Source organism: Crocodylus siamensis, chromosome 1, assembly GCF_052110815.1.
Source record: "Crocodylus siamensis isolate JL-2025a chromosome 1, ASM5211081v1, whole genome shotgun sequence".
NCBI classification, from domain to species: Eukaryota; Metazoa; Chordata; order Crocodylia; family Crocodylidae; genus Crocodylus; species Crocodylus siamensis.
Genome location: NC_143395.1, coordinates 107762354 through 107787240, shown reverse-complemented (window position 1 = coordinate 107787240; position 24887 = coordinate 107762354). Strand labels below are relative to the sequence as shown.

The following is a 24887-nucleotide window of genomic DNA, read 5'->3' as shown; positions in this document are numbered from 1 at the left end:
GGGGGCTGGGGAGCAGAGCAGTTCCCCAGCACCAACCCCCAGCCCCAGCCCCCACCTCCTTGCCTCACCTTGCCTCCACCCCAGCCCCAGCCCCAGCCCTCGCCTCACCTCGCCAAAGAGGCACATGGCAAGGAGCCCCTCTGCCCCATCCCCTGCCCTCACCTTGCCTCATCCCACTTTGCTTACCTTGAATAAGGGTCCCACGCCAGCCCCAGTGCCTCCACCGTGCTCTGTGCCCAGCTCCTCTCTGGGCAGGTGCGTGGCATTAATAAGCACGCAGCAAGATTTTAAATCATGCGTGGCCACACATGCATGCACTTTGGAGGGGAACCTTGGTTGACCACTGTATGTATGAATCACCAGCAAATTGCCTGCTATATGCAAAGTGTAGCAAAGGTCCAGGGTCCCCTTTACATTTATTGCATGAGTCACCAGCAAATTGCATGCTATATGCAAAGTGTAGCAAAGGGTCAAGGGTCCCCACTACATTTATTGCATGGGCGATCAGCGAATTATGCCATATATGCAAGGTGTAGCAAGAGGCCAGAGACCCCCTTTGCATTTATTGTGCAGGTCACCAGCAAATTGTGTGGCAAGGGACCAGGCTGACCCCCTTACATTGATTGCGTGGGTCACCAACAAACTGCACAATATACACAAGGCATGCCAAAGCGGGCAGGGTCTCCTTCACATTTACTGCGCGAGATCCGGGCCCGCCGCTGCGCCAGGGAGTCAGAAGCCACCCAGGGGAAAGCGTCAGGCGGGAACGCGCAAGTCCCACGGTACCCTGCTCGGCGGTAGGGTGCGGGTGAGGTACGCCTGCGCATTGGCTGCCAGCTGAGGGGAGGCGGGCCCGCCCCGCCCTTTGCTCTGATGTCAGCGGCGCTGGCAGAGGCTCGCTCCGGTAGTCGTGGTGGAACTCCCCGCGCGTCACGTAATCGCGCTGGAAGCAGGGGGCGGGGCGGGCGGAGAGGGGTCGCGCTGCAGTCGCTGGGCCGGGGGTCCTCGCGCCCCGCAGCGCCGCCATGATGCGGCGTCGGGCCCGCGCCCCGCTCCTGCTCCTGCTCCTGCTCCTGCTCGTCGCGCTGCTGCCGAGCCCAGGCCTGGCAGGCTCCGCGGGGCGCCCGCCCACAGGTACTGGGTGGCGGCCAAGGCGGACGGGGGGGGGCGTGCGCGGGCCTGAGCTTCCCCGGCGAGTCGTGCTGAGGGGGAAGCAGCTCCTGCCACCAAGGGAGTGAAGGGTGGGAGGGGAGAGGCCGCGCCCTGAGGAGACGGGAAAACGGAGCAGCGGGAGAGGAAAACAAAGAGGGGGGAGAGAGGAAGGCGAGGCAGCCCAGAAGAGTAGGGAGGTCTGCAGGCCTATTTCCTGTGAGCTGCCTTTCTGCCTCGAGGGAGAAGATAAGCAGGGAGGAAGGATGGCAAGAAAAGGCCGTGCTCATCGGGCATGCTTTAATGTGCGTTTGTATATTGTAATGCATGTTGTAAAACAAACTGTTCCATAAAAGAGGTGAATGCACATTAAGCATCACTAAAACTGTAAGCTCCTATAGACGTGTGCGGAGCCTGCTGTGATGTGCTGGAAATCCAGCACATCAGAGCAGACTCGATTAGTTGAGTTTGTCACAGCAGGGAAATCAAGGCACTGTGGCAGGCATGCGTGTCGCACGTATCAGCATCGCCATGCTGAAAAAATGACAGTGGGGCGCTTTGAAATAAAACCAGTTTGATGAGCTTTAGTTCAAGGTGCCCCACTGCCATTTTTCCAGCATGGGGATGCTGATACACGTCACACGCGGGTGCTTTTAATTAGCTCTTTACGCCCCTGACCCACACATAGATTTGCCAACCAAGAAGCGCACGTACGTGGCTGTGCACAGTTTAAAATCTTGCTGTGCACTAACTTATTAATGCCGTGCACCTGCCCAGAGAGAAGCTGGGTTGTGGCTTCCTGGAGACAAGCTGGGCACTGTCTTTCCTGCCCAAGTGCAGTGGAGCTGGACCTGATGATCTGGAAGGTCCTTTCCAGCCCCTAACAACTATGAAACTAATTAAACTACCTGGCACCGTGTCCCCACACCACATATAAAAATGCCCCATGCTATTTAGTAAATACTCATTAAGACAGGCTAATGCTCATTTTCTTAGTACCTCACGATAGAAGTACTAGATTTAATGCATGTGAGCTAAAGTGTCAGTGCACATGTAGATGCACCCTTAAATGCTGATGGAAGAAGGTTTGACCCACCTGCAGCTCCTCGGCCTGTTCTTGTCAAGGAAACCAGCCAGGTTAAAAAGAAAAAAAAAAACAAAGCTGTGAAGCGTTGCTGGTAACATTGGAAGAGGGCAGGAGAGCAGCCTGGATGGGACCAAGGAGTAGTCACAAAGCAGAGAAGAATTGGAATAAGCAGGAGTGGGGGATTTATTTACTCCCAGGGTCACTATTTGATTCCAGCAAAAGGGGACTTACTGTACTCCCTATAGGTAGTGTTGTTTCAAAGGACTTTGTAGCCATCCTGGAATAAGCCATGAAACCTCACATTTTTTGCTAATAGTTTTGCTTTAAAAAAAAAGCCTATTAAGAATTTTAAAATTCAGTTGTAGAAAATTAAAATGCCGGTAGAGTTCGTATGATAATTGTAAATTACGAATTGACCTAGCCAAGATGAACTTGAGCTTACATTTAAAAGTCTAGGTAGAATTAGCTGTATTGCTATTGCTGTCATGAATTAAGCATAAGGTAAACATCAGAGTTTATTTTTTTAAAAATCGTGACCAAGTTTAGGAGAATAACAAACCTCGTGCCCAGCCTGCTTTATGCCAGCTGAAGCCAAACTTTGAAATCAGAGAGTGGGGGAATGCTAGTTGTTGAGTACACATGTGAAAGTACTAAAATACCTAGTTATGAGCACCATAGAACAACCAGTAAAGACTAATGATGAGTAAGGTTTGATTTGTGCAGTAAATAAGGTGTGGGCATATGCCTTGATGATCATTAAAAATATTGAATACAGTTTGAGTGAACATAATTATGTTGTGCAGCATAAAGCAAAAATCTTGTAGGGGAAAAATTTGACACCTAACATTTGACACCTTCTCTGACAAGTTGACACTTTTTCTCTTGTGGTTGAAAATTTGCAGACCTCTTTCTCTTTTCCAATAATTGTAGTGTTGACTTTATGCATGTTAGAAAATAAGTAAACCACAGCAACATTTTCAAAGCTTCATATATCTTTGCGGTTAATAGGTGAATCTTAATCTTATGTATGCAGTAGTCTGAAAAGTGTATGTGGTCTCATTCTGAAGACAAAATGCCCTTCATTTTCCATCACTAACATAGCGCAAAACAAAATGGACACTTTGTGGCCTACTTATGGCTTATTTAAGTCTTTCAGAAGACTTATGTGGCAGACATATATATATTAAAATTGGAACCATACAGAGAAGATTAGCGTGGCCCCATGCAAGGATAATGCAAATTTGTGAAGTGTTCAATATTTTTTTTAAAAAGTCTATTTTTGGCGGGGAGGATGGAGGAGGGCAGGGGAAAGGAAGCAAACCCTCAAATCTGTCCTCTTCCAGATTGTACATATCAAACATACTTACAAAAGCTATATTAAAAATGTTAACTGCAAAGTCAAATGATTGAAACCTAGGAAATGCAAAATAAAATGAACTAAACAACCTTAATTTGACCTTTTTATATATTTGTACCATAATGGCCTTTGGTATGCTCATGTGCTGTTTCTTCCTCTGCACTCATCGGTAACGCTCATTATGTAAGGAAGCTGTTCAGCACTTTGTGTAACCATGTCCTTTTTGCTGGATGGCATCTAAATGCTTTGCTGAATACAGCTTTACTAGTTTTATTCATGGTCCTTCCATGGCAATACGACACAAATTGATATATCCAGACACTTACTGAAAACTTATATTCACAATTCTTGTAAGAATAAGGATAAGTCTCATTGGCTTAGAGTTGGGGAGCTTTAGTTGTAATTTGTGAAGTGTCTTACTTATGTATGCTTTAGTGACTGGATAACCAATTGGAGAAATAGCTTTCTTGTGAAAGTAACCGAGTATTTTGTAATATCACCTCGTAAGTTAAAAGTAGTACACAGACACTTCCTGACTAAATTCCTAGGAGGGAAATCCATAAATGCTAGCTTTATTTTAGGCAGACAAGGTTCTTTGAGTGAATGTAATATTTTTTATTAGATCAACTCAGACTTTGGGAAAAAGGCATCATCCCAGTTTTCTTGGTTGACTGGGGTCCTTTTAATTTTGACAATCCACTATCCCATCCTGACTGTCTCGGTACCGTTCATTTTGATAGCAAATGAGGCAGGAGTCCTGAAAACATCTTCATTTCCTACCCAACCCTGACTCCTTGATCAGGAGTTCTGGATTCAGAGTACAGACTTCTGCCGCTTGAAGTTAAGAAACTGGTGTCAGTAATATACTGATATTCTGTATATGAATCAGCTGCTAGAGGAATGTGTGACAGGCTTTGATAGATTCACACTTAACTACTTGCTGAATTACAGAAGAATTACAGAGGCAAGGTAGTGAGATAGAAGTGACAGAATTAGAGGCATACCTGGACACATCTGCACCTTGGGAAGTGTCAGTGGCTGAGCCAGCAATGAAGTGGCTTAGGATTTAGAAAATTCTGCTATTTTTTTACCCTCCCCTACTCGGTCTGGGCACCCAGGAGTGGTGCTGCAGTAGTCCTCCCTTAGCCATGCTACTGGAGTCATCCTGGATTTTACTTCTGACTGTGGAGGGGGATTTAGTTTACTGTTAGATAATGAAACCAAAGCATGTTCATTTGGCCTGTTTATTGTTTTTCTTGCCATTCAAAACTGACCATGGCATGTGATATGTTGAAGCAGTCTCAGAGATTTAAGAGTTTAGGTGTCCAGGCAGTCCAAAAAGAAATTTGGATGTCTTGCTGACCTCCATTTTCCATGGTTCAGAAAATAAGTAGCAAGTTGTATAGGTTAGACTAGTGGCTTCAGGTGGAGAGCAATCACCCCTTCTTTGACCTTGGTTTAGTCAGAAACAGTCTTATTTAAAATGTGCCGTATGAACCACTTGGATTTCACAAGGCATCTGGGATGTTTAGAAATCTGAAAATTAAGCTATTTTTTGATGAACATCACTTAAAAATCTAGCAGTCTGGGAAAGTAGGGCAGCCATCATCAGCTTTAAAACTTAAGTTTTTGTTATTGATCTGAGAATTTTCTAAATCCTAACCATGTGGGAAACAATATAACTGTACTCTGGGCTTATCTATGGGCATTGCATCACTCCATTTAAAACCTTTTTTTTTAGCACATTAGACCTAGGCTGAATAGCCTTTCTAGCTTTTAAAAGATAGAATTCTTTTATACGTAAAGGGTTCAGACCTGATCAAAAGTGAACCTCTTCCTGTATATTTACAGATAGCAGCTGCTTTTAAAATATTTTAGACAACCACCACAACATTGCAATGGTTTAAAGGCATTAATACAAAAAAATAGCACCGTTAGATAAACTAGTCTGTTTAGACCAGACCTTAAATGGTTCTAAAATCTTAAGATTAGCAGATGTGACCAGGTATATAGCAATTATGCTATTTCTACTCAGTTTTCAAAACCTGTGGCAGAATGTGATTATCACCTACATCTATCATCTAGCTTGTCAGTCAGGAGATGTGAATTCTTTTAATCCAGCAGTGAATGCCAATAGTTGTAGCAGAAGAAACTTGTGAGACTTCACTACGTTTGTACAGGCAAAATTATTTGGGATTTATCTCATTTCTGCTGTAGATGAGACGAACCAAAAAATAGATTACTTTATAAATCCATAAGGAATAATATTTTGCCAGTTTTCATACTTGATTACAATTGCGTATCAAAATATTAATTGTGGTGTTTGCTTTCTTTTATTAGTGTCTCCACCAACAAATGTTGAAATCGAATCCTTCAACTTCAAGACTGTATTGCACTGGGATTACTCAAGCATGGTTCCAAATGCTCGTTTTACTGTTGAAATCAAGCCTTATGAGTAAGTTTCTGTGCTTCCTGTAGCTTTTTCCTTAGGTGGCATATGTGGTAATACTCCAGGATAAATATTTTTATTTCCACGTAACAAAATTGTGTGATCCATATGGAGCTCAGTGGAAATTGACATTTTTTATGTTGTTTTCTCTCTCACATGATATAATATTCTGTCCACAAAAGTTATAGTTGCATTTTATCTGTTTTACAGATTAGGGTATTATGCACAAATCAGCAGCTGTGTGAACATTTCGCGTCATCATTGTGACCTTTCTGAGAACATAACCGATCCATTTCTCTCTCATTGGGCTAAAGTTAAAGCTCATGTTGGTTCAGAAGAATCCAGTTATGTTGAATCTAAAGAATTTATTCTGGCTAACCAGGGTAAGTGGTATTGTAAACCAAAATTATAAATGTAGATAAGTGATTTGAGATTTTTTTCACATGACATTTGTGGTATTTCTGCTAAATCTAAAAAACAAGAAATATTTTTTCTGCAAAATTGTTTGCTTGAGAATTTAAAAATACTTAAGAAGTCAGGTTAAAAGGTGTGTATGACCAGTGACAGGCTGCAAACAAAGCAGCTTGATGCAGCCAGTCATTGTCCATAGGAAGCCCATGAATTTGAGTCTGACTATAGTTTCTAGTCTGTAGAGCAGGGGTTGGCAATTACTTTGGCTAGAGGGCTGCTTAGGGAGTTTCAGTGAGGTGTCACGGGCTGGGTCAGCACCCTCCCCCTGCCCCTGCAACAGCTTACCAAAACTCTCTAAGTGGCCCCTGCATGAGCCAGGCAGTTGGGATGGGGCCACAGGCAGATAAGGAACAGCACACAGGAGCAGGACAGATAAGCAGGGCTAGAGCCAGGGCTGGGATTGGGATTGTAAAGCAGTAATAGCACAGGGCCTGAGGCAGAGCCTCAATCTGCTTCTCACACATTTCTGCAATAAGTGCCAGTTCTGCAAGTAGGGGCATACAGGCTGTGACCCGGGCCTGTGCCCGTGGCCCTGTGCTGTTCCCACCCAGTGATCCCGAGGTCTCCATTGAGACCAGCCAGGACCCGTGAGGGCAGGATGCGCAGCTAGGCAAATAGGATGGGACAGGTGGGCAGGGAGCTGCATCTGGGAGTGGGATGGGTAAGGCTGGGGATCAAGATTGTAGGACAGTGCCAGCATGGGGCTGAGGCCCAGGGAAGAATCACAATCTGCTCTCCTCATGCCCCTGCCCATGGAATTGGAGCAGCACAGACATTCGGGCAGCTGATCATGGCTCTCCCCCGGCCCAGCCCTATCGCCACCCTTCAATCCCAATCCTCAGCCTCACCTGCCCACCCCGCTCTTGGACGCAGCTCCCAAGCCTCCCGTGGCCACAGCTCACCTATCTGGCCGCACACCCTGTCCACATGGGTCCCACCCTCAGTAATGAATGTGGGGTGGACAGGCTGGGGTGGTCATGCAGTGCAGCAAGCAAACTGAGCTATGCGTAGACTCTTAGTATAACTTTAGGCCTTCCTGGAACTAAGCAATTAAATTGTACAGAATGCCTTGTAAGGCACTGGGAAAAATGAGTGCTGGTTAACCAGGGACAGTAGTTTCCATAGAAGGAAAGGAAGCAAAACCAGAATAGAATTGGAGTACCTTATCTAAGAAGATGAGATAAGAAACTTGAGTATTGGACAATTTGAGATGGGAAAATTACAGAAGTAGTGGACAGAGACGGTGTGTATTCTGTGTTGCCACCCTGGGGAGATGGGAGCAACCTTGGAATTCTTGCTTTGAGTAACAAGGAATCCAGAAACTAACATCCCACACACCCATCGGAGGATCTGAGGCTGGTACCACCTAAGGTCGCTGTTGTAACATCTGAAAGAACTGCTTGCCAGGTAGTATTACAAGGATAATAAGCTTATAATAAGCTGAGGAGTTACTAATAAAGTTCACTTGATACCAAATCATACGAAAGGGTGTGTCAGTCCTTGTGGGTCTGCGGTAAAAGGAATCCTGGGGCAACACGCAGCAGGGCTGGGTCTGGCAGAGCCAACACTGGGGCTGCCAGAAAATGGAGTCCGGCTGCTGTGCTGCTCCAGCCATGCTGTGCACTTGAGGATGTTGGACCAGCCACATGTGCCATGGTGCCCACCCCCCCCCACTCGCCCCTCGCACCTGTGATCAAGGGTCCTGCTGCGGGCTGGACAAAATGTCTTGGTGGGCTGGATCTTGCCTGCAGGCCATATTTTGCCCACCCCAGCCAGTAACAGAAGCCTTGCTGCTTAGGGTTGAAGGCCTCAACACAGCAAAGCCTAATTACATATCGTTGTTGTCTCAGGCAGAAGGCTTTGAAAGCCTTAAGTGAAGAGCAGCAATATAACAAGATCATGTAGATCAACAGATAACTCAAGAATTGGTGCTATAAAAATCAGGGGTCAGCATCTTTATGGTCCACGAGCCAGATGTGGTCTGTGAAGCAATCTCTTTTGAATGCCTGGAGACATAGCATTTTTGGATTGAGGCTGGCAGAAGAAGTAAGAGAGAATAAAGGGAGACTGTTCAGAGGAACTTGTAATTTCCATGCCTGGTTGAGCACTCAGATAAATGTGGTTTTGGTGATGGCTAAAGAAATATCAATGAGCCGAAGGATGGACAGCAAGGAGAAAATGCTAAAGCTGATGAGAATGTTGATGGACTCATGGCTAAGGATGGGGCTCTATTTAATATCCTTGATCTAAGGGAATGATTTGTAGGAAAAATTGAAACATTTGTATACCAATGACTGGAGTTCAAGCAACAAAATCTGAATTATTGGCATGAATATGAAAATTGGTTAAACTTGGATCTAGTGATCACAAGGAAACTGCACTTTAAATAGAAGAAAAAATAATAGGTCTGTAGGCTTTAAATTTCAAAGAGCAAACCTTTATAAATTAATACAACTATGTACTAAGATGAGCTGGATTGAGGCACTCACAAACCGAGATGAATGCAGAGGTCTAGAAATTTCAGCATTTTTGACAGGAAGAAAAATCCAGGATCTCTGTTTAAGGGAAGGAACTTGAAACCAACTGGAGAATAAATATTTCAATAAATGTAGAAGCAATGAGCAAAAAGCCTACAATGAATGGAAAAAGGACTCTTATCTGGAAGTATCAGAATTTCAGTGTACTTGTATTGTAAAATAATTCCAGCTATACTGTGTACCTAATGTTAAATGCTTTGGACTTTGGACTTCTTCAGCATGAATAGTACTGGTGAGATTTAAACTGGTGTAGAAAAGTGCCTCTGGCTTTATTTAAATTCCTTTTAACATCTATTAAGGTAACATAATTATAGCTATATTCCTGTGTCTAGCATTACAATGTTTTTTCTCATGACTAGGAATAAACCCAACTTTTCTGGCCTGTCATTCTTTTAATTTCTGATATGATTTGTTATTTTTAACTTGTGACCTTTGTTTTACTGTGGTATTGGCTTAGTCTGTGCATAATGCTAAATGACCTCATCATTTAGTAGGGCTGTGTTTCATGCTCTACCTGGCACTGTTTATCTTATTTACAGTAGCAGTTAAAAAAGTCAATTTTAAGGTTTCGTCAAGTGGTAAAATAGCATTGGTTTAATTTTAGTTGCTTTTAAACTAATACAAATCCACATGTAGATATTTGTTTCAATTTAAAAGTGATTTTATTGCATACTAGTTTACACCTAATAATGTGAGCTGAAATAGAAAAAGCCACTAGTAAATCATAAAGATATCTGAACTTATAGATGGGGCCTAATTTTGTCCTGCTCTATATCCAAGTTTAAGTCTGTGCATTTAATGTTTAATCGTTTAGACTATTTTACCATTTTTCAACACTTGTTTTTGGCTATAAGTTGCTCAGCAGACCTTTCTGTCTTGTTTTCTCATTGTTGTTGGCCAGTCTTTCTAGATTTTGCATATCCAGAAACCTAGAATCCAGTGTTTTGAAAACTTTTTCCCTCAGCATGACCCAATTTATGACTCCATTTCCTCAGCATGGCCCCTCACTCCCAACTCGCAGCCCCCCAGAATCCCAGGTGCCCGTCACTCCCCACCTACAGTCCCCAGGCCCTGGGGGTGCTCCTCACTTCCAGGGCCCTGGCCCTCAGCCCAGCCCTCAGCCCACCCCAACAGCGGCTGAGCCCCAGCTGCCACCCACATGAAGCAGCAGCTGCTGAGGCCAGAGCACCATGCCCAGCTCCCTGTCTTGCCGTGCCCTGTCATCTTCCCCGTGGGCAGCAGTTGAAGCAGAGCCTGGGGTGGGTGGGTGGGGGGAGGATGCAGGTTGTCTGCTGTAAGCTTGGGGCTCCCCGCCCTGTTACCCTTCCCCCGGGCCTCTGCAGCCCAGTGGGCAAGACCTGGTATGGGAGAGACCATGTGCCCTGACCTCACTCGCTGACATTGCGACTCCATTTGCTGTCACAACCCACAGTTTGTCAACTGCTAGTATATCCCATTCTTGATATTACTGCTGTTACATTAACAAGATTCATCCCACACCTCCTTTCTTCAATATTCTTGTTATTGGATTGCTTCTTAAAATTCTGGCATGTCTTTTGAAAGTTTTTCAAAACTTATCTTGTACGTGAGTTTTGTTTTCGTGTTTTTTTTGTTTTTTTTTTCCAAATCTCTTTCTGTATCAAAATTTTCGGACTAATAAAAGGCACAATTGTGTTTCAGGTAAAATAGGTACACCTACACTGACTGTTTTAACTCAAAGCAGTAAACTGAAGGTTGATATCTTCCACCCTGCCTGTCCACCTGACAATCTTCTTGACTCTTGTGATGAAGTTGAATATCTAGTGTATTTTCAGGACCATGAAAATCAGGTACTTTTTAGATTATATATTTGAAAAGGGCAGTATACTTTATACAGGAGATCTGTTAACAAATAATCTATATTTGTATTTTAACTTTAAATTATATCTACCACAATTGAGCTTTGATTTCGAGAAATTATTAAGAATTACATTTGGAAACTGAATCCATGATATTTTAATGTAGAGGCCTAATCCATTCTCTGTGAATGTTCATGGCATGCAATCCGTTTATTTCTGCAGCAGCTTTTTTGTGTGTCCCCATTTAGTCACCTAATCCATCAAGGTTTTCACTTAGTATTCCTTGATATGTTGAGTACCATGGTTGAAATAGTGGGAATACTTCTGTCCTCCTTATTCAGTAACATAGTTCATTGTTCTGTCCATTGTACTTCATTGACATTTTTCAAGTATTGCTTTCAATTTTTTTAAATTTTTAAAACACCCCCAAAAATATGTTTTCTTGCAGACTGAAAAACTTAAGACAGACTTGGAATCATGTGAGGAGCTTAAATGCAGTATAAGCCTTCCAGTTGCTTCTGCAGGTTTAACCTACTGTGTCTCAGCTGAAGTTAATTCATGGTGTGGAATGCGTGGTGACCAGTCAAATGAAACGTGTCTTCATGTTCCTGTGAAATGGCAACTAGGTAAAAAAAAAAAAAAGAAAAAGAAAAAATTTTAATAACCCGATCCACAATGTCCATACAGTGGACATTTTAAAACATTTGTGACCAGCTTTGTGGTTTTCTACTTGGTTGGTACCATAATGTTTTGGTTGTGTTGGATAATTAACAAATAACAAAGGTACCATTAGGCAAGTTCTGTAGTTCCAGAGGCTTCATACCTATCTTCCTACAAGTGATTTATTTGACCAGGTAAAACATGTAGAGTTGAGGAGTAATAAACATGAAAAATTAGAGCAAGCATATAAATTTTCTTCTGAATTTGCTTGGGCCTGAGACAAATGAGTGACCTTCTTGCTGCATGTTAAATATAATATTGTGGCAGTGCACTGGGCATGTTTACCACTTTAAAAGAGCCAGGCTTACTGTAGAGCCCCAACAGGTGAGGCCAATCCAGCTAAGGAGTCAGTGGACTCTGAGGCTGACAGCTGGGGTGTATTAGGAGAGGCCTCACATGACTGATGAGGGGGCGGCTTGCTGGCAGGAGCCTGGGCTAAGACAGGGCATGAGTCCAGGCTTGGAGGATGGCTGCAACACCAGAGCAGCTGAGGGAGCATCACTTACCAGGAAGAAGACACCAGCTCCTGAGGACCATCTGTACCACCAGAGGATAGGGTAGGAACTATTAGGGAGGTAGAGGTTCCTAGGGACCCAGAGTGGGGTCCATATCCTTGCAAGGGGCTGAGTGATACTTGTGATAAGAGCTAGGCCAGTCCAGAGGGAAAGAAGTCTGCATACCTAGAGCCCCGGGAGAAGGCAGGCCTGCCCTGGGAGAGAGGGGCAGAGGTAACTAGGGCCTAGAAAGAGGCTAGGCCTGCTCAGTGAATGGCCATAGCCTGGGAGAGGGGAAGAACCAGACCAGCCCAGAGAGCAGGACAAAGTCATCAGGCCACAGAGATTAACTAAGTGGGACAACAGAGCTAAGGCCAGAGCATGTGAGATCGGGTAAAAGGCCAGAGCGTACCTGAACAGCAGGGGTGGATATGATCCAGAAAAAGAGGTACCTGAAGGGGGCCCAGGAGGGAGGACCCAGGATGGGAGAGGGCTAATGGCCAATGTTACTGGTGCTGAGGACTTTGACTGGCCAGGGCCTGGGCCTATGGGGACCTAAAGGGTGAAATAGACTACTGCAGAGGCAGCCAGAGCTGCAGAGAGCCTGACACCTCAACTGGCCTGGTAATGGGGCCAGGGCCTCAGGGAGGGAGAAAGTCCTGAAGGAATGGGACCACTACAGAGAAGTAGGGACCAGGGCCATCATAGCTCATGGCAGTCATCCAAGGAGTATTGGTAGTGGGTTGGGGCCAGGAGAACTGTGACATGGAGTCAGGGCCAGAGGGCCTGATAATGCCCAGGAGAGGGCCACAAGGAAAGATACTAAGACCAGATAGGCCTGATGATGGCCTTGGGTAAGACCAAAAGCTGCACCCTGCTGGGGTTGGTTGACGTGGTAGGCCTGCCTCTTGCAGGACAGCCCCCAGTAAATGCCACGCCTATGTCACTCCAGTGAAAGGTGAGGGTGGGGTGCCAGAAAACCTCAGCCTCCACTGCCTTGTGGGTTACCCCATGGAAGGGGAAGGCTAATGGAGCTCACCCTAACAGAAAGGTGAGGGGCAGGAAGGAAGAGCATCTGGGCCATGGGGTCCAGCTGCCCTGTTAGGGATGTGAGGAGGCCTGACCAGAACAGAGCTGTGTCTGGATGAAATGGAGAAGGCCTGAGCAAGCTGGAGCCAGGTCTGTGAAGGGAAGAAGGCCTGAGCAAACCAGAGCCAGGTCTATGTAAGATAGGATAGGCCTGAGCAAGCCAGAGGTAGGTTCAGGTGACACTGAGAGGGTCTGAGCAGCCCTGAGTCAGGTTTGAGGACAATTGAGAAGGTCTAGATAGGAGTGAGCCAGATCTCAGTGTAGCTGAGGACAAAGCTGAGGGGCCTGAGTAGGGCCTTGAGTTGAGTTAATAGGCCCAAGATGAGTTGAGGACTGAGTTATAAGGTCGCCCAGTAGGAGCACAAACCAGATGTGAATAAAGTAAACTAGATATGATGACTGAGTACAGCCCAGCGTAGGCATGAGTCAAGCTGTGTCCCAGTTGGGGGCAGTAATTGGATGTGATAGCTGAATCCATTCCAGTTTGAGGCATGAGCTAGAAGGTGGCCCAGATGTGACATACTGTATTCCATCTGTGAGGCATGGAACACAAGGTATTGGAGGTGAGGAGCCGTGTTTGGCTCATAAGGCCACAAAGAGTAGTTGTTACAGTTACAATCAAGGCAGCCTCCCACAGTGTATATATTTACAAGAACAATAAGGCATGGCGGGTAAGTATGGGGCGAAGTATCCTGAGAACAGGGTGGGGACAGAATTTTTTTTTGGGGTGCCCTGACACCACCCTGTCACAAATATGTAAATATAGTGATGAGAGTTTAAGAGTGGTGAGAGGTTTTTTTGTGAGGTGACGGGTGCTGTTAGAGTGGTGGTGTAGGCATGATGCCTCTGGAATTATGGAAGGTAAGGATTTTTTGGGGATGATATCTTTTATTGGACCAACTGTATAGTTGGGATAGTTGGACAGACTTTCAAATGCAAAACATTATTCTTCAGTTCTGGACTCCATTCAAAAGTTTGTCTAACTTAATTGCAGTTATACAGTTTGTCCAATAAAATATACCACCCAAAAAAGCCCTCATCTGTTGTATATTTGTCTTGCTAACTCTTATTAAAATGCTTTTTAATGATGAAATCTGAATGAAACAAGAACATGTGTTTGTGACACCCAGTTTGTAAACCCATAGTTCCAGCAGATAAAATTTCAGCTGTTCAAAAAATGAAAGTTATATGAGACCTCTAACTGGAAACTTTCTGTGGTGAGATTATTCTGTGTTATTTGTGAGCACTGGGGGAATAGTGTGATGGCTTCACCAAAACAATAAGGTGGATGTAAAATTGCTTGAAAAAAGTAATTGGTTTACTGTGAAACTCTAAGTATTTGTTAGGTTGCTGAAAGGTAGGGCTTGTATTGGGCCTATTAGTATTAAGCATTTATTTTTCATTAGTGACTCATGATGAAATAAAGCGAAAACTTAATCTCTGGCTGACACCAAAGTAGGAGATATTGCAGGCATGTCAGAGGATAGTATTAGGATTGAAAATGATTGCTAAATTAGGAAAATCATCTAAAGTCAATGAAATAACATTCAAAACACAACAAGGTACTGTATTTTCTTACATACAACACGCCCTGGGATAAGTTGCATACATAACTTGTTTTTGAAAGACAGAATGAAAAAAAAAGTCTTTCCTTGTGGTAAATAAGTGTATAGTACAGCTGTGCCTGCTCGTTTTTCTGCTCCCTGTGATCTTGTGCAGACTTCATTTTTGCTGTTGGAGCAGAAATTGCTTGCCATATTTCTTCACATACTTTATATGCTTCAATTTTCAGCCTCTGGGTTTTGGGGAAAGGGTGTGTATCTCATGCAAAGAAATACAGTATGACATTTTCAGAAGAGATAATCAAATGCACAAATCCAAAATTGGATGTTACTAAGAGAGATCTGTAACACTAGGTCAGTCATTGATTGAACATAAGCAAACAACATGGTGCTGTTGCTAAAAAAAAATATTCTTCAGGAACACATAATATTACATGGAAGATGTGCAGTGTAATTCTTGCTTTCTGCTTCATGTTGGTGAAGCCTCAGCTGGCATGCTGTGTCCAGTTTTAACATCACACTTATATGAAGAAGTAAACAAATTAGTGTCTCAAGGAGAGAAACAGGAACAGGTGCTTTAGGATTTTTAGATTATAAGAGAGGACAGAGGAAATGGGTTGTTAGAAATTATGATTATTAGTTCTCTGGATCCCTCCAGTGAAACGCAAGTATTTTGGTTGTATTTGTAGAAGAAAGAAGGGCACATGGACAAGTTTCCATGAAACTAAGCTAAGGCAAGAAGATTTATTTGCTATAAAGGTTGTGAGTCATTTCTATTTTAATATTATCTAGATGTTACAGAAATGTGTTGATTTAACAACAAACTTTGTTCTTACTTTCAAAATTAGCAAATATTTTAATTGGGACTGCTGCTTTCCTTGCTTTTGGACTAATTTTGGCATCATACTATGTTTACAACCAGCTAAAGAAGAAAAATATTAAACTTCCCAAGTCTCTGGTGAGTTCACATTACTGTTCAATAATAAATAGTATTTCATTTATTAAAATCCAACAAACTCAGTCTTATAATCAGTATATTATTTGAAATTCCTAAGAAGCAGCATGTAGGGGAGAGAGGAATAAACAGAGCAGCTTACAATAGAACTAAAATGTTAACTCAAGTATGCTTAATTTCTATATAGGCTATGTTAAGTAACTCTTCTTTCTTATAACTGTATGGATCCTTTAAACTTCTGGGTCTTGTCTATTGTCTCATCTTCCATGATCTTATATATATACTCAGGATTTATAAGCATTGTAAGCTTTGTAAGAATTTACTCTCTTTCAACAGTAGGTTTTACCTTTTTAACTGAGTTGACTCCTAGTCAATTTGTTTTCAAGAATTTAGCAGTCCAAGTGCTTGTTCACAGATATGTTCCAGTGTTAGTGTGCTGGTCATACATAGATCCTAATGGGAGACTCGGGCTGTGTACACATGTTCAGATGATCTGGGGGAGTTCCCCCAGGTCTGTTTTCTGGTAGAAGAACTTAGACTCAACAAATATTCAAATGTTGAGCCCTGGAGGAGCAGAGAGCTTGCAGCACTGACACTGAACAGCCAAGGGGCTCTTGTGCGTATATGTCAGTGTTCTCTGTAAGTGCCATCAGTCAGTCTGAAGCTGGGTGGAGCAGAGCGTAGGGCAGCCCGGATTTGCTGACCCAAACTGTTTAGTGTCAGCCTGTCTCTTTGCAGCACAATGTGAAGGGATTGTGAAGTGGATGTGTTCTGTTCCCTGCTTGGCTGGAGCAGTAGAGTTCAGTCCATGCAATGCACTATCTCTTGGGGTGGGGGGGCACCAAACATCCTGAGATGCTGGAAGACTATGCTTCAGCTTCTCCCACAAGGGAAACTGTACAGACATTTGCTTTCCTAGGAGAAAGACTTAGTCTGGAGAAGAGAAATGAGGGGGATTTGATAAATCTTCAAATACCTGAAGGGCACTTCCAGAGATTATGGTGATAATCCTGTCCTTTGTGGCCACAGAATCATCTAGGAGCAATGTCCTCAAGCTGCTGCCAGGAAAATTAGGTTGGAGATTAGGAGGAACTTTCGGACTATGAGGTGGTCAAGCATTGGAACAGGCTACCTAGAGAACTTGTGGAATCTCCATCCCTCTAATATTTGCTATATATGTTAGGCAGACACTTGGCTGGCATGGTTTAGTCAGGCCTGGATTAGATGACCTCATGAGGTCCCTTTAAAACCCTACTTTTCTAGGATCCTATGACCCACACATGAATCTCTTCAGTCTTTTAGCTTTCAGATGATTTGCAAGAAGCAAGATATCCTTGATACGAAGAAAACTATTACTGCTTCAGATAGCTCGGATTTTATTTCAGATGTGTTTCTGGTCCCTAGGTTTCGGAACTTGTATATACTGCTCATCTACAAGACTGAAGAATCTTATGTGGAGGTAGTGAAGCAGAAATTGATAGCCCTGGTATAGACAATAGTCAAGATAGTTTTCATATCTTGTCAATTTCAACATCCCATAGTCTTACCATTGCCCCCAGGCATAATTTTTCAGTCATGTTTAGGTCTTGTACCCACTCATGGTGCAACCCTCAATTCTAAATTAAGCTGTCTTTAATGAAGTTGTTGGTTAAAAGTTCAGTAAATTTTCATTCATAGGCAGACTGTTTGATATGTTTAGCTATCTAAGAGGAAAAGATTCTGTATATAATATCATTGCTCTCAGTTATTTTCTTCCAGCTCACAAGTCTGACATACATTATTCTGATAGGAATAGGCATCAGATCAATGAAATTACACACCCATCATGAACACAATCATAAATTTAAATTTTTCCCTCACACTATTGTAGCAAGATTCTTAAAATTTCTGTTCAGGATTTATCCTCCTGTAATTAAGTCTTTCCATCCATGGGACCTTAATTTAACAATTTCTGGTATCCTGCTCCCTTCTCTGTTCTCCCCAGCTGCCCACCAAAAATAGAATTTCTTTGTTTCCTGTTCCATTTAGCAGCTGAGCGGTATGGTAGAATATTTGTCAAGGAACTCGGGGGTGGGGGAGCTGTGTGATGTCAAGTCTCACTCTATCTGCTGTCTTCTGTAAAGACAAGGTCTTACTGAAACTACATCCAGTTCGTTCAAAGGTTTCTGCCTCCTTAAATCAGATTATCTATCAGCTGGTATTTTTTCTTAAACTGCATACCTGCAAGGGTGAGAGGCCAAATTCTGTCAAGGGTCAAGAGATGTGCATAGTTCAGAAGTTTCTGCAAGTGCCCTTTCATTCTTTGTATGTATGCAACAGTTTATTTTGGCTTGGAGAATCTTCTAATTGGATTTCAGTGTGTGTTTGTGATCAGTCAAGCAATAATACTCGGCATCGTAAACTATCATTCTAAAAAAGTTATCTTTAGCCTCTGTGAGGAACGTTTCTGTTGTCAACATGTATAGGACAATGATATGGTACTGGTTTTCTCTCAGTACGTTTACACAGTTTTAAGCAGTTGAGGAAATATCCAAGGATAACTCAAGGACTGGCAAAGCATTTTCAGTCTCTGTTTAGAAGCCTTTACTGTGCTGGAAAATTGCCCCAAAAACATGTGCATACACACTTAGTGAAATGGTAGTATTAGAATGTGCTCTCCATATGTTTCACAATCTTTCCTCAGTTCCTGCTACTTTAAAGGCCCTCAAGATACTGGTAATAAAGGAGATGAGATGCCTATCCCAACTGCCTTTTCTTTACAGTTGGATGTACGAATAACATGGGGCCATGTACACACTCAACAAATATTGCTAACCAACAGTTTCCAATTCAAGTGCACTAGGTGTGTGACAGTGAAATATGTGTAAGTTTGCACGTGTGCACAACACAGAAAAAATATAGTTATTGTAAGGTGGTATGTTAATTCTTAAACTATTAGTCTGAGTTGTAACGAGAAGTTTAATTGCTAGAAGGCTTGATAGAAAGGCCAAGTGGGTTCAAATTTCTTACTAGAGCTGGAAATTATGTCAGTAAAAGACATAACATATGATTGTTGCTAAATTTCAAGGAACCTTTAGCACCTGGCTATGAGAAATCTCCTTGCTGGTGCCAGGAAATGTCTGCTGTGGGAATTTTTTTTCCTCTTTAACTTCCTTGTTTTGTAAAAAGATGAGTAGGCGTGTCTTTGTTTCAATTCTTGCTTTGTTCAGAGCAAAGAGCAGCACAAAGGCTGAAGATACCTTCCTAACGTGGAGGCTTAGGCCATGTGTAGACAAAACTAGAGACGTGTATGCATGACACTTTAAAGCGGGCTAAATGTTTTTGCACCACTTTAATGGTGTTGGTGTTTGTATGCCTTGGTGGGGTATTGCGCATTGCTTCCAGCTGCTGTAGGAAATTCAGCGGTGTGATGCACCTTAAATGACTTGGGGCACAGCAAACTAAAACTCCTTCAAAGAGTTTTAATTTGCTGCCCCTCCAGCTGCAGAGTGAAGTGCTGGGCTCCGTGCAGCACCACAGCTCTGCAGGAAGCCCTGCAGGCAGCCTGGCAGCAGCCCAGGAAGGCAAGCTCTGCCCAAGAAAAGCAGCAAGCCTTTATTTATTTTATTTCCCGCCCCCCCCCCGGAGCCTGCCTGCCTGACCTGTGCGGGGGCCCTGTGCTTCCCTCCACAGATGTGGTGCCCCCTAGGACTGCCCAAACTGGGTGCTTGTGGGCAGGTGCCACCTGGAGGGGGTGGGGGGCTGCAGCTGCTGCAGAGGGAAGCACCAGCCCTCTCCCGCAGCCAAGGGAACAATCTGCCCGCCAGCGGCTCACCCCCCCTCCCCGCTGGAGGGGCAGGTAAGTCAGCAGGGTGTGTGCATGACACAGGGGTTAAATCAGTCCTAAATTGAAGCCGTGTTTTTTAAAACCCACTGCTTCAATTTAGGGCCTCCATTTTATCTACACGCACCTTCAGATCCCAATAAGGGATAATCTGTAAATGTATCTTTTCTTCGTTTACCTTTGAACTGGTATTGAGAAGTCAAAACTGTTATAGGTGCAAATGTTTTAGCAACAATAGAATTTTTTTCTCCTTTTTGTTAATAGTTTTACACAATTTTATTTAAATTTCACTTCTTGTGGTTACATATTATATTTATAAAGTGAATTCTTTCCCCTTGCAACAAATTTTAAGGATATGTTTGAGTTGGATTTTATCTGTTCGAAATGGCAGGGTCAAATAGGTTTAATATTAAAAGTCCAGTATTTTGTATCCTAACCTCTCATACCTCTTTTTCTCTTCTCTCAACTTCTAAGCAGTAGCTACTTGTCCATTAACTTTCAGGTTGCCTTTTGTTTATATACCTATGTAGAAAAGGGACCCTAAATCATCTTTTGCTCACTTTATGTTGCATGAAGTTTAAAGTATCTGGAGAGATGGATGCTTGAAAGGCTGAGCTCTTGGTAGCTTAAAATTGCTACTTTTATGTCTTCAGTAATTATAAATCCAAGAAAATAAATTGATCCCAAGGTACCTTGTATCTTTTTCAGCAAGTTACACTACTTCTCCTCTCCCTGCTGTAAAGCCCTAATAACAACTTGTAATGAGGGAAGAAGACTTTTTTTGAGGTTCTTGATAACTAGTTGTGGATTTGATACTTTTTTTTCTTATCTCACGTAAAAGGCTTATAGCCAGTCAGTGTCAAGGCCATAGGTGACATAACCTCTACTGGACTCTGTTTGCAAACTCTGACTTGAATTCTGGTGTCCTGGAATTTTAAAATTTATATTATAACTTTGTATTTGTTTCCGACTCTTTTTGACTGTTAGAGACTGAAAGTAATAAACTGCTAATGTATATGCAAATAAAAATATTTGTCTTTACCTTTTAAGGTCGCTGTGGTAAGAAACCTGAACGCACGCCACACTTTAGAACAAGAAACAAAGTATATCTCTGTCATAACCTCATCATCAGCCAAGATGCCAGTATGTGATAAGGTAACTGTGATAGAAGAAGAACAAGTAACTAGGACTCCTAGCCGTGAGGACAGCTGTGAAGAAGCATGCTCTCTCAATTCCCAGGAAACATCAAGCACAACAGAAGAGGGGGGCATTCAAGGAAGCACTTCACAGTTATCTCCTAATACTGAACAGAGTTCTGATGTAAAAGATAACTATTTTACTTCTAATTGTAGCCAAATGGAATTGCATGAGGAGCTCTCTTCAAACTCCAAGCCCCTCACCACTGATACTCAAACCTCAATGAACCAAATGAAGTTTTCTGGCTATGACAAACCTCATGTGCCCTTAGATATGCTCATAGATGTTGGTGAAGAGGAGTCTGTGACTGAACATAAACACTAACTGCAAGGTTGACTGTAACATTTAGCCATGAGTTGAGAAGAACAGCATTACTGAGGACTATACTATGTCACTTGTAATCCTTGTATTGACATCTTGAAGTTTTTGCAAACTTCCAGTATATGACTTCTTAAAACAGAATCCTGAAAATTAAGTGAGAATCATAATAGAGATCGATGCTAATGTAGCTGACAGCATAACAAGTAAGTCTAGTAACCTGTCAATTTTCAGAAGTATGTATATAACACAGTTCTATTGTCTGCTATAGCAATCAGTGCTTTGTTAATGGTAGTGTACAAGTAAAGAACTTTCATATTCCTAAAGGCTTTGTGGAAGGAAGGCAAGTCATTTGTGCCTTCCTGGCCCTTTTACACATCTTCCTTCTCAAAAGGACAATGGGACAATTTAGCGACAATGGGAATTTTTAGTCCCTTTGTCAGTACTATTTTGGAAATCAGCTTTCCTTTTTTATAGAACAATTGTCTTATCAAAGAACTTTCTAGCACGTTCTATCTTTTGCTAAATCTTTTTACATTAAGAATCATTTATGTACTATATATTGATTTTTGGAACGTGAGTGGATGACCTAGACCAGAATTGATGGTATCCTCTCTGGAACAACAATAATCTCTGTAAGCCGGCATTAATCGAAACAGTGCATACCACTTCCTTAAAAAGCATGTACTGTGAATATTAACATTTTTGTTGAAACAGCTATCTTTTATATTTGCAGGTTTATTAATTTGTTTTGCATACAGCGCCTGTATTGTGCAATTCGTATGTTACCCTTGGGGAAAGTGGTATGTTAGCATGCTGAGTAATAATCAGGAAAAAGTTACTGTTGAACACAGAAGCCCTCTTAGGAAAGAAGTTCTAAAAATGATTAACTATTTTTCCTCAAAGGAATGTAATTTACATAAATTAATGGAACTCTCAGCAATCTTTTTTTTTTTGCCAGATTGAAAATATTTACCATTCTTTGTCAACCATTAGGACAAGAAGATATTTTTGGTAATTTGCTGTAGTTACTTAATTTGATCACTTGATGGCGTTCTGGATTCTAAAGTTTAAAGCCATCAAAATGGAAATAGATTTTGATTTTTTTCTCTGTTCTAATAAAAGGCTTCTGAGGCCAGCTGATCACAGTTTTAAATAGTGTATTACTGGAGATGATATACCCTGCTTGTAGGAAGTATTTAAAATTACAGTGAAGTGTTCTGACTTTCCTAAATTAAGGTGTCTAACTTTGCAGGTAGATTATGCATACATAGTTCGAAGCCTCTTTGGTTTAAATAGCAAATACACTTTTTACATGTATTGTAAGTGGCTCCCCAGTAGAATGGAATATCACAGTGATTTGCTCATGATCCAGGTTGAATTGCTTTATTTTGTACTTGGTATAAGGAGTGTTTCTGGGTTTGGCGATTTTTTTTTTTCCTAAATATGAATAGCAATAATCATGATGGTTTGGAAGTCTCCTTATTTACAGTTATTCTAGTTGTTGGCAGCTCTGTATTTGTGCCACTTTTAACTCCTAAAGGCTGTTCCTTCTTCAAAAAATACTCTGTGCCTGTTGTATCAAGAATTCTCTTATTACCTGTAATTGAACACTTTCTCCGAAACTATGTTCGTTCAGTCTGTCAGTAACCTGTTTCCAGTTAAAGAATGTTTTGTTCTCTAAGTTGTGTTTTCTTTGTGTAAGTGATTATTCAAGCTGACTGTTGTGAAAATTGCTCTGCAGTCTGGCTTGATAAAGAACTTGCATGCAAGAACTCTTTCCATAAGTTGATTTGACAATTACTCGTGCTCCAGCTGTGTCAGAACTTTAATGTGATAAGTAGTAGGCAACCATCAATCCTCTGAATCATGGTGTACATACAAGAAATCTAGTTAAGTGTGTGATGAATTCGCTTGTGCGGAGTCCTGTGACCATCACACCAAGACCTTCAATGTGTACACCTAGCAAGAATTGGGAGATGTTGAGGCTGCCCAAGACCTACCATCCCCCCTGAGACAGAATCTAGAGGCCAGATCAGGTCCAGACATTCAGTGCTTTCATGGTTTGTAGCTTCTGCTGTAGATCAGCAAACACCTCAGTGACAGTATATTTCTGTTAAGGCGACATCCCTTAGCCTTTCTCCAACCAGAAGACTCACAAGGCACTGGGGGCTAGGGTTTTGAGATGCCTTATATTCACCTTACTCTGGAGATTGCAACATTGTGGTATTTGATAAGAGCTACCCCACTACGAGTAACCCTACCATAATGCTACCAGGCCTTCCAGTCAGATGCAGTTTATGGTCATACCCAGGATCAAATGTGATATGTAAATATTGATAATTAGGGCAATATCTGTTGTTTGCTAACAGTGTTTTCAAGAAGAAATATTTTATATAGTACTCCACAAAAAAACCCAAAAAAAAATAAAGATTGTTTCTACAGAAATTTTCTTTTTTTTTTTTTTTCTTTTAGGTAAAACAAGATTATAGGTTTCATAGAATTGTATTTCTTGAGAAATGCTAACCATAAAGTTAAACTTTCAGATGTTAAACTAACTATGAAACAGTTATTATTTTCTAAATATCTAGGCACTTTAGTTTTGGCTAAGTAAATAACATAACCAAATATAATTTGTAAATAGTGTAAAGTATTTGTGTTTTTTTTTTCTTGAATAAAAAAATTCAGAGAAATTTGGGTGTCTTGTGGTCTTAACTACAGAACCTCTGAACCTTGTACTACTGACCAAAGCCATTGCAGAACCCCTGGCAAAACTCTTCCACAAGTCATGGTGCTCTGGAGAGGTCCCTAAGGACTGGAAGAGGGCCAGTGTTGTGCCCATCCACAAGAAGGGCAGGAGGGAAGACCTGGGTAGCTATAGGCCAGTCAGCCTAACTTCCATCCTAGGGAAAATCCTAGAAAAGTTCATCGATGAGTCTATCTGTGATAAGCTTACAGAAGGTAAGATGCCAAATGACAGCCAGCATGGCTTTGTCAAAGGCAGGCCTTGCCTTACCAAACTCAACTCCTTCTATGACCAGGTAACTCACTACCTGGACACGAGAGCAGATTGACTTCCAAAAGGCCTTTGAGAGAGCCTTCCACAATGTCCTTACAAGGACTTTGTGGAGGATTCTGGGCTTAACTTGGAGACAGACAGGTGGGTGAGAAACCGGCTGCAGGATGGAACCCAGAGAGTCATCATGAACAGATCTGTGTCATCCTGGCAAGAAGTGGGCAGCGGTGTCCTGCAGAGGTCAGTGCTCAGTCCAGTACTTTTCAACATCTTTAACAATTTGGATGTGTGGGTGAAAAGCTCACTGGCCCAGTTTGTGGATGACACCAAGTTATGGAGGAGCATGGTCATGCTTGAAGATAAGCTACATATACAGTCAGACCTAGACAGGCTAGCAAGTTGGGCGGATCAGAACCTGGTAAAGTTCAACATCAAAAAATGTAAAGTGCTCCACCTCGGAACGAGCAAACTCCAACATGCTTACAGACTTGGCGGCACCAAACTGACTAGCACCACGAATGAAAGGGACCCGGGGGTAATAATAGACCACAGTATGAATATGAGCCAGCAGTCCAATGCTGTAGCCAGTAGGGCAAATGATACTCTGGCATGCATTGATTGATACATCTCCAGCAAAACCAAGGAGGTGATTCTTCTGCTCTACTGGTGAGACTGCAGCTGGAGTACTGCATCCAGTTCTGGGCACCACACTTTAACCAGGACGCAGACAAGCTTCAGAGAGTCCAAAGAAGAGCCACCCATATGATCAGTCTTAAAAGGCAAGCCATATGAGGAAAGGCTGAGGGATCTGGGACTCTTCAGCCT

At 42.4% G+C, this 24887-nt stretch overlaps 1 protein-coding gene, 1 long non-coding RNA gene and 1 other non-coding gene across 6 annotated transcripts in view; 2 read left to right on the top strand and 1 right to left on the bottom strand.

The window, feature by feature from the left end:
* The window catches only part of LOC149873179 (uncharacterized), a 97457-nt gene extending 96660 nt beyond the window's left edge, over positions 1–797 (bottom strand). For all 4 annotated transcript variants that reach the window (XR_016441453.1, XR_016441450.1, XR_016441449.1 and 1 more), the window contains exon 1: positions 187–797. This is a non-coding gene — a long non-coding RNA (uncharacterized LOC149873179). The remainder of the gene's footprint in view (positions 1–186) is intronic.
* Positions 798–889: 92 nt separating this feature from the next.
* Positions 890–23009, top strand: IFNGR1 (interferon gamma receptor 1). The gene is made up of 7 exons (XM_090040122.1): positions 890–1134; positions 5934–6048; positions 6253–6425; positions 10731–10879; positions 11337–11514; positions 15602–15711; positions 20582–23009. The coding sequence occupies exons 1-7, from the start codon at positions 1026–1028 to the stop codon at positions 21050–21052; spliced, it is 1305 nt and encodes a 434-aa protein (XP_089896248.1). The 5' UTR covers positions 890–1025; the 3' UTR covers positions 21053–23009.
* On the top strand, positions 3398–3499 carry LOC149873178 (U6 spliceosomal RNA). The gene has a single exon (XR_016440092.1). It is a non-coding gene; the product is annotated as a U6 spliceosomal RNA (small nuclear RNA).
* Positions 23010–24887: the final 1878 nt, after the last annotated feature.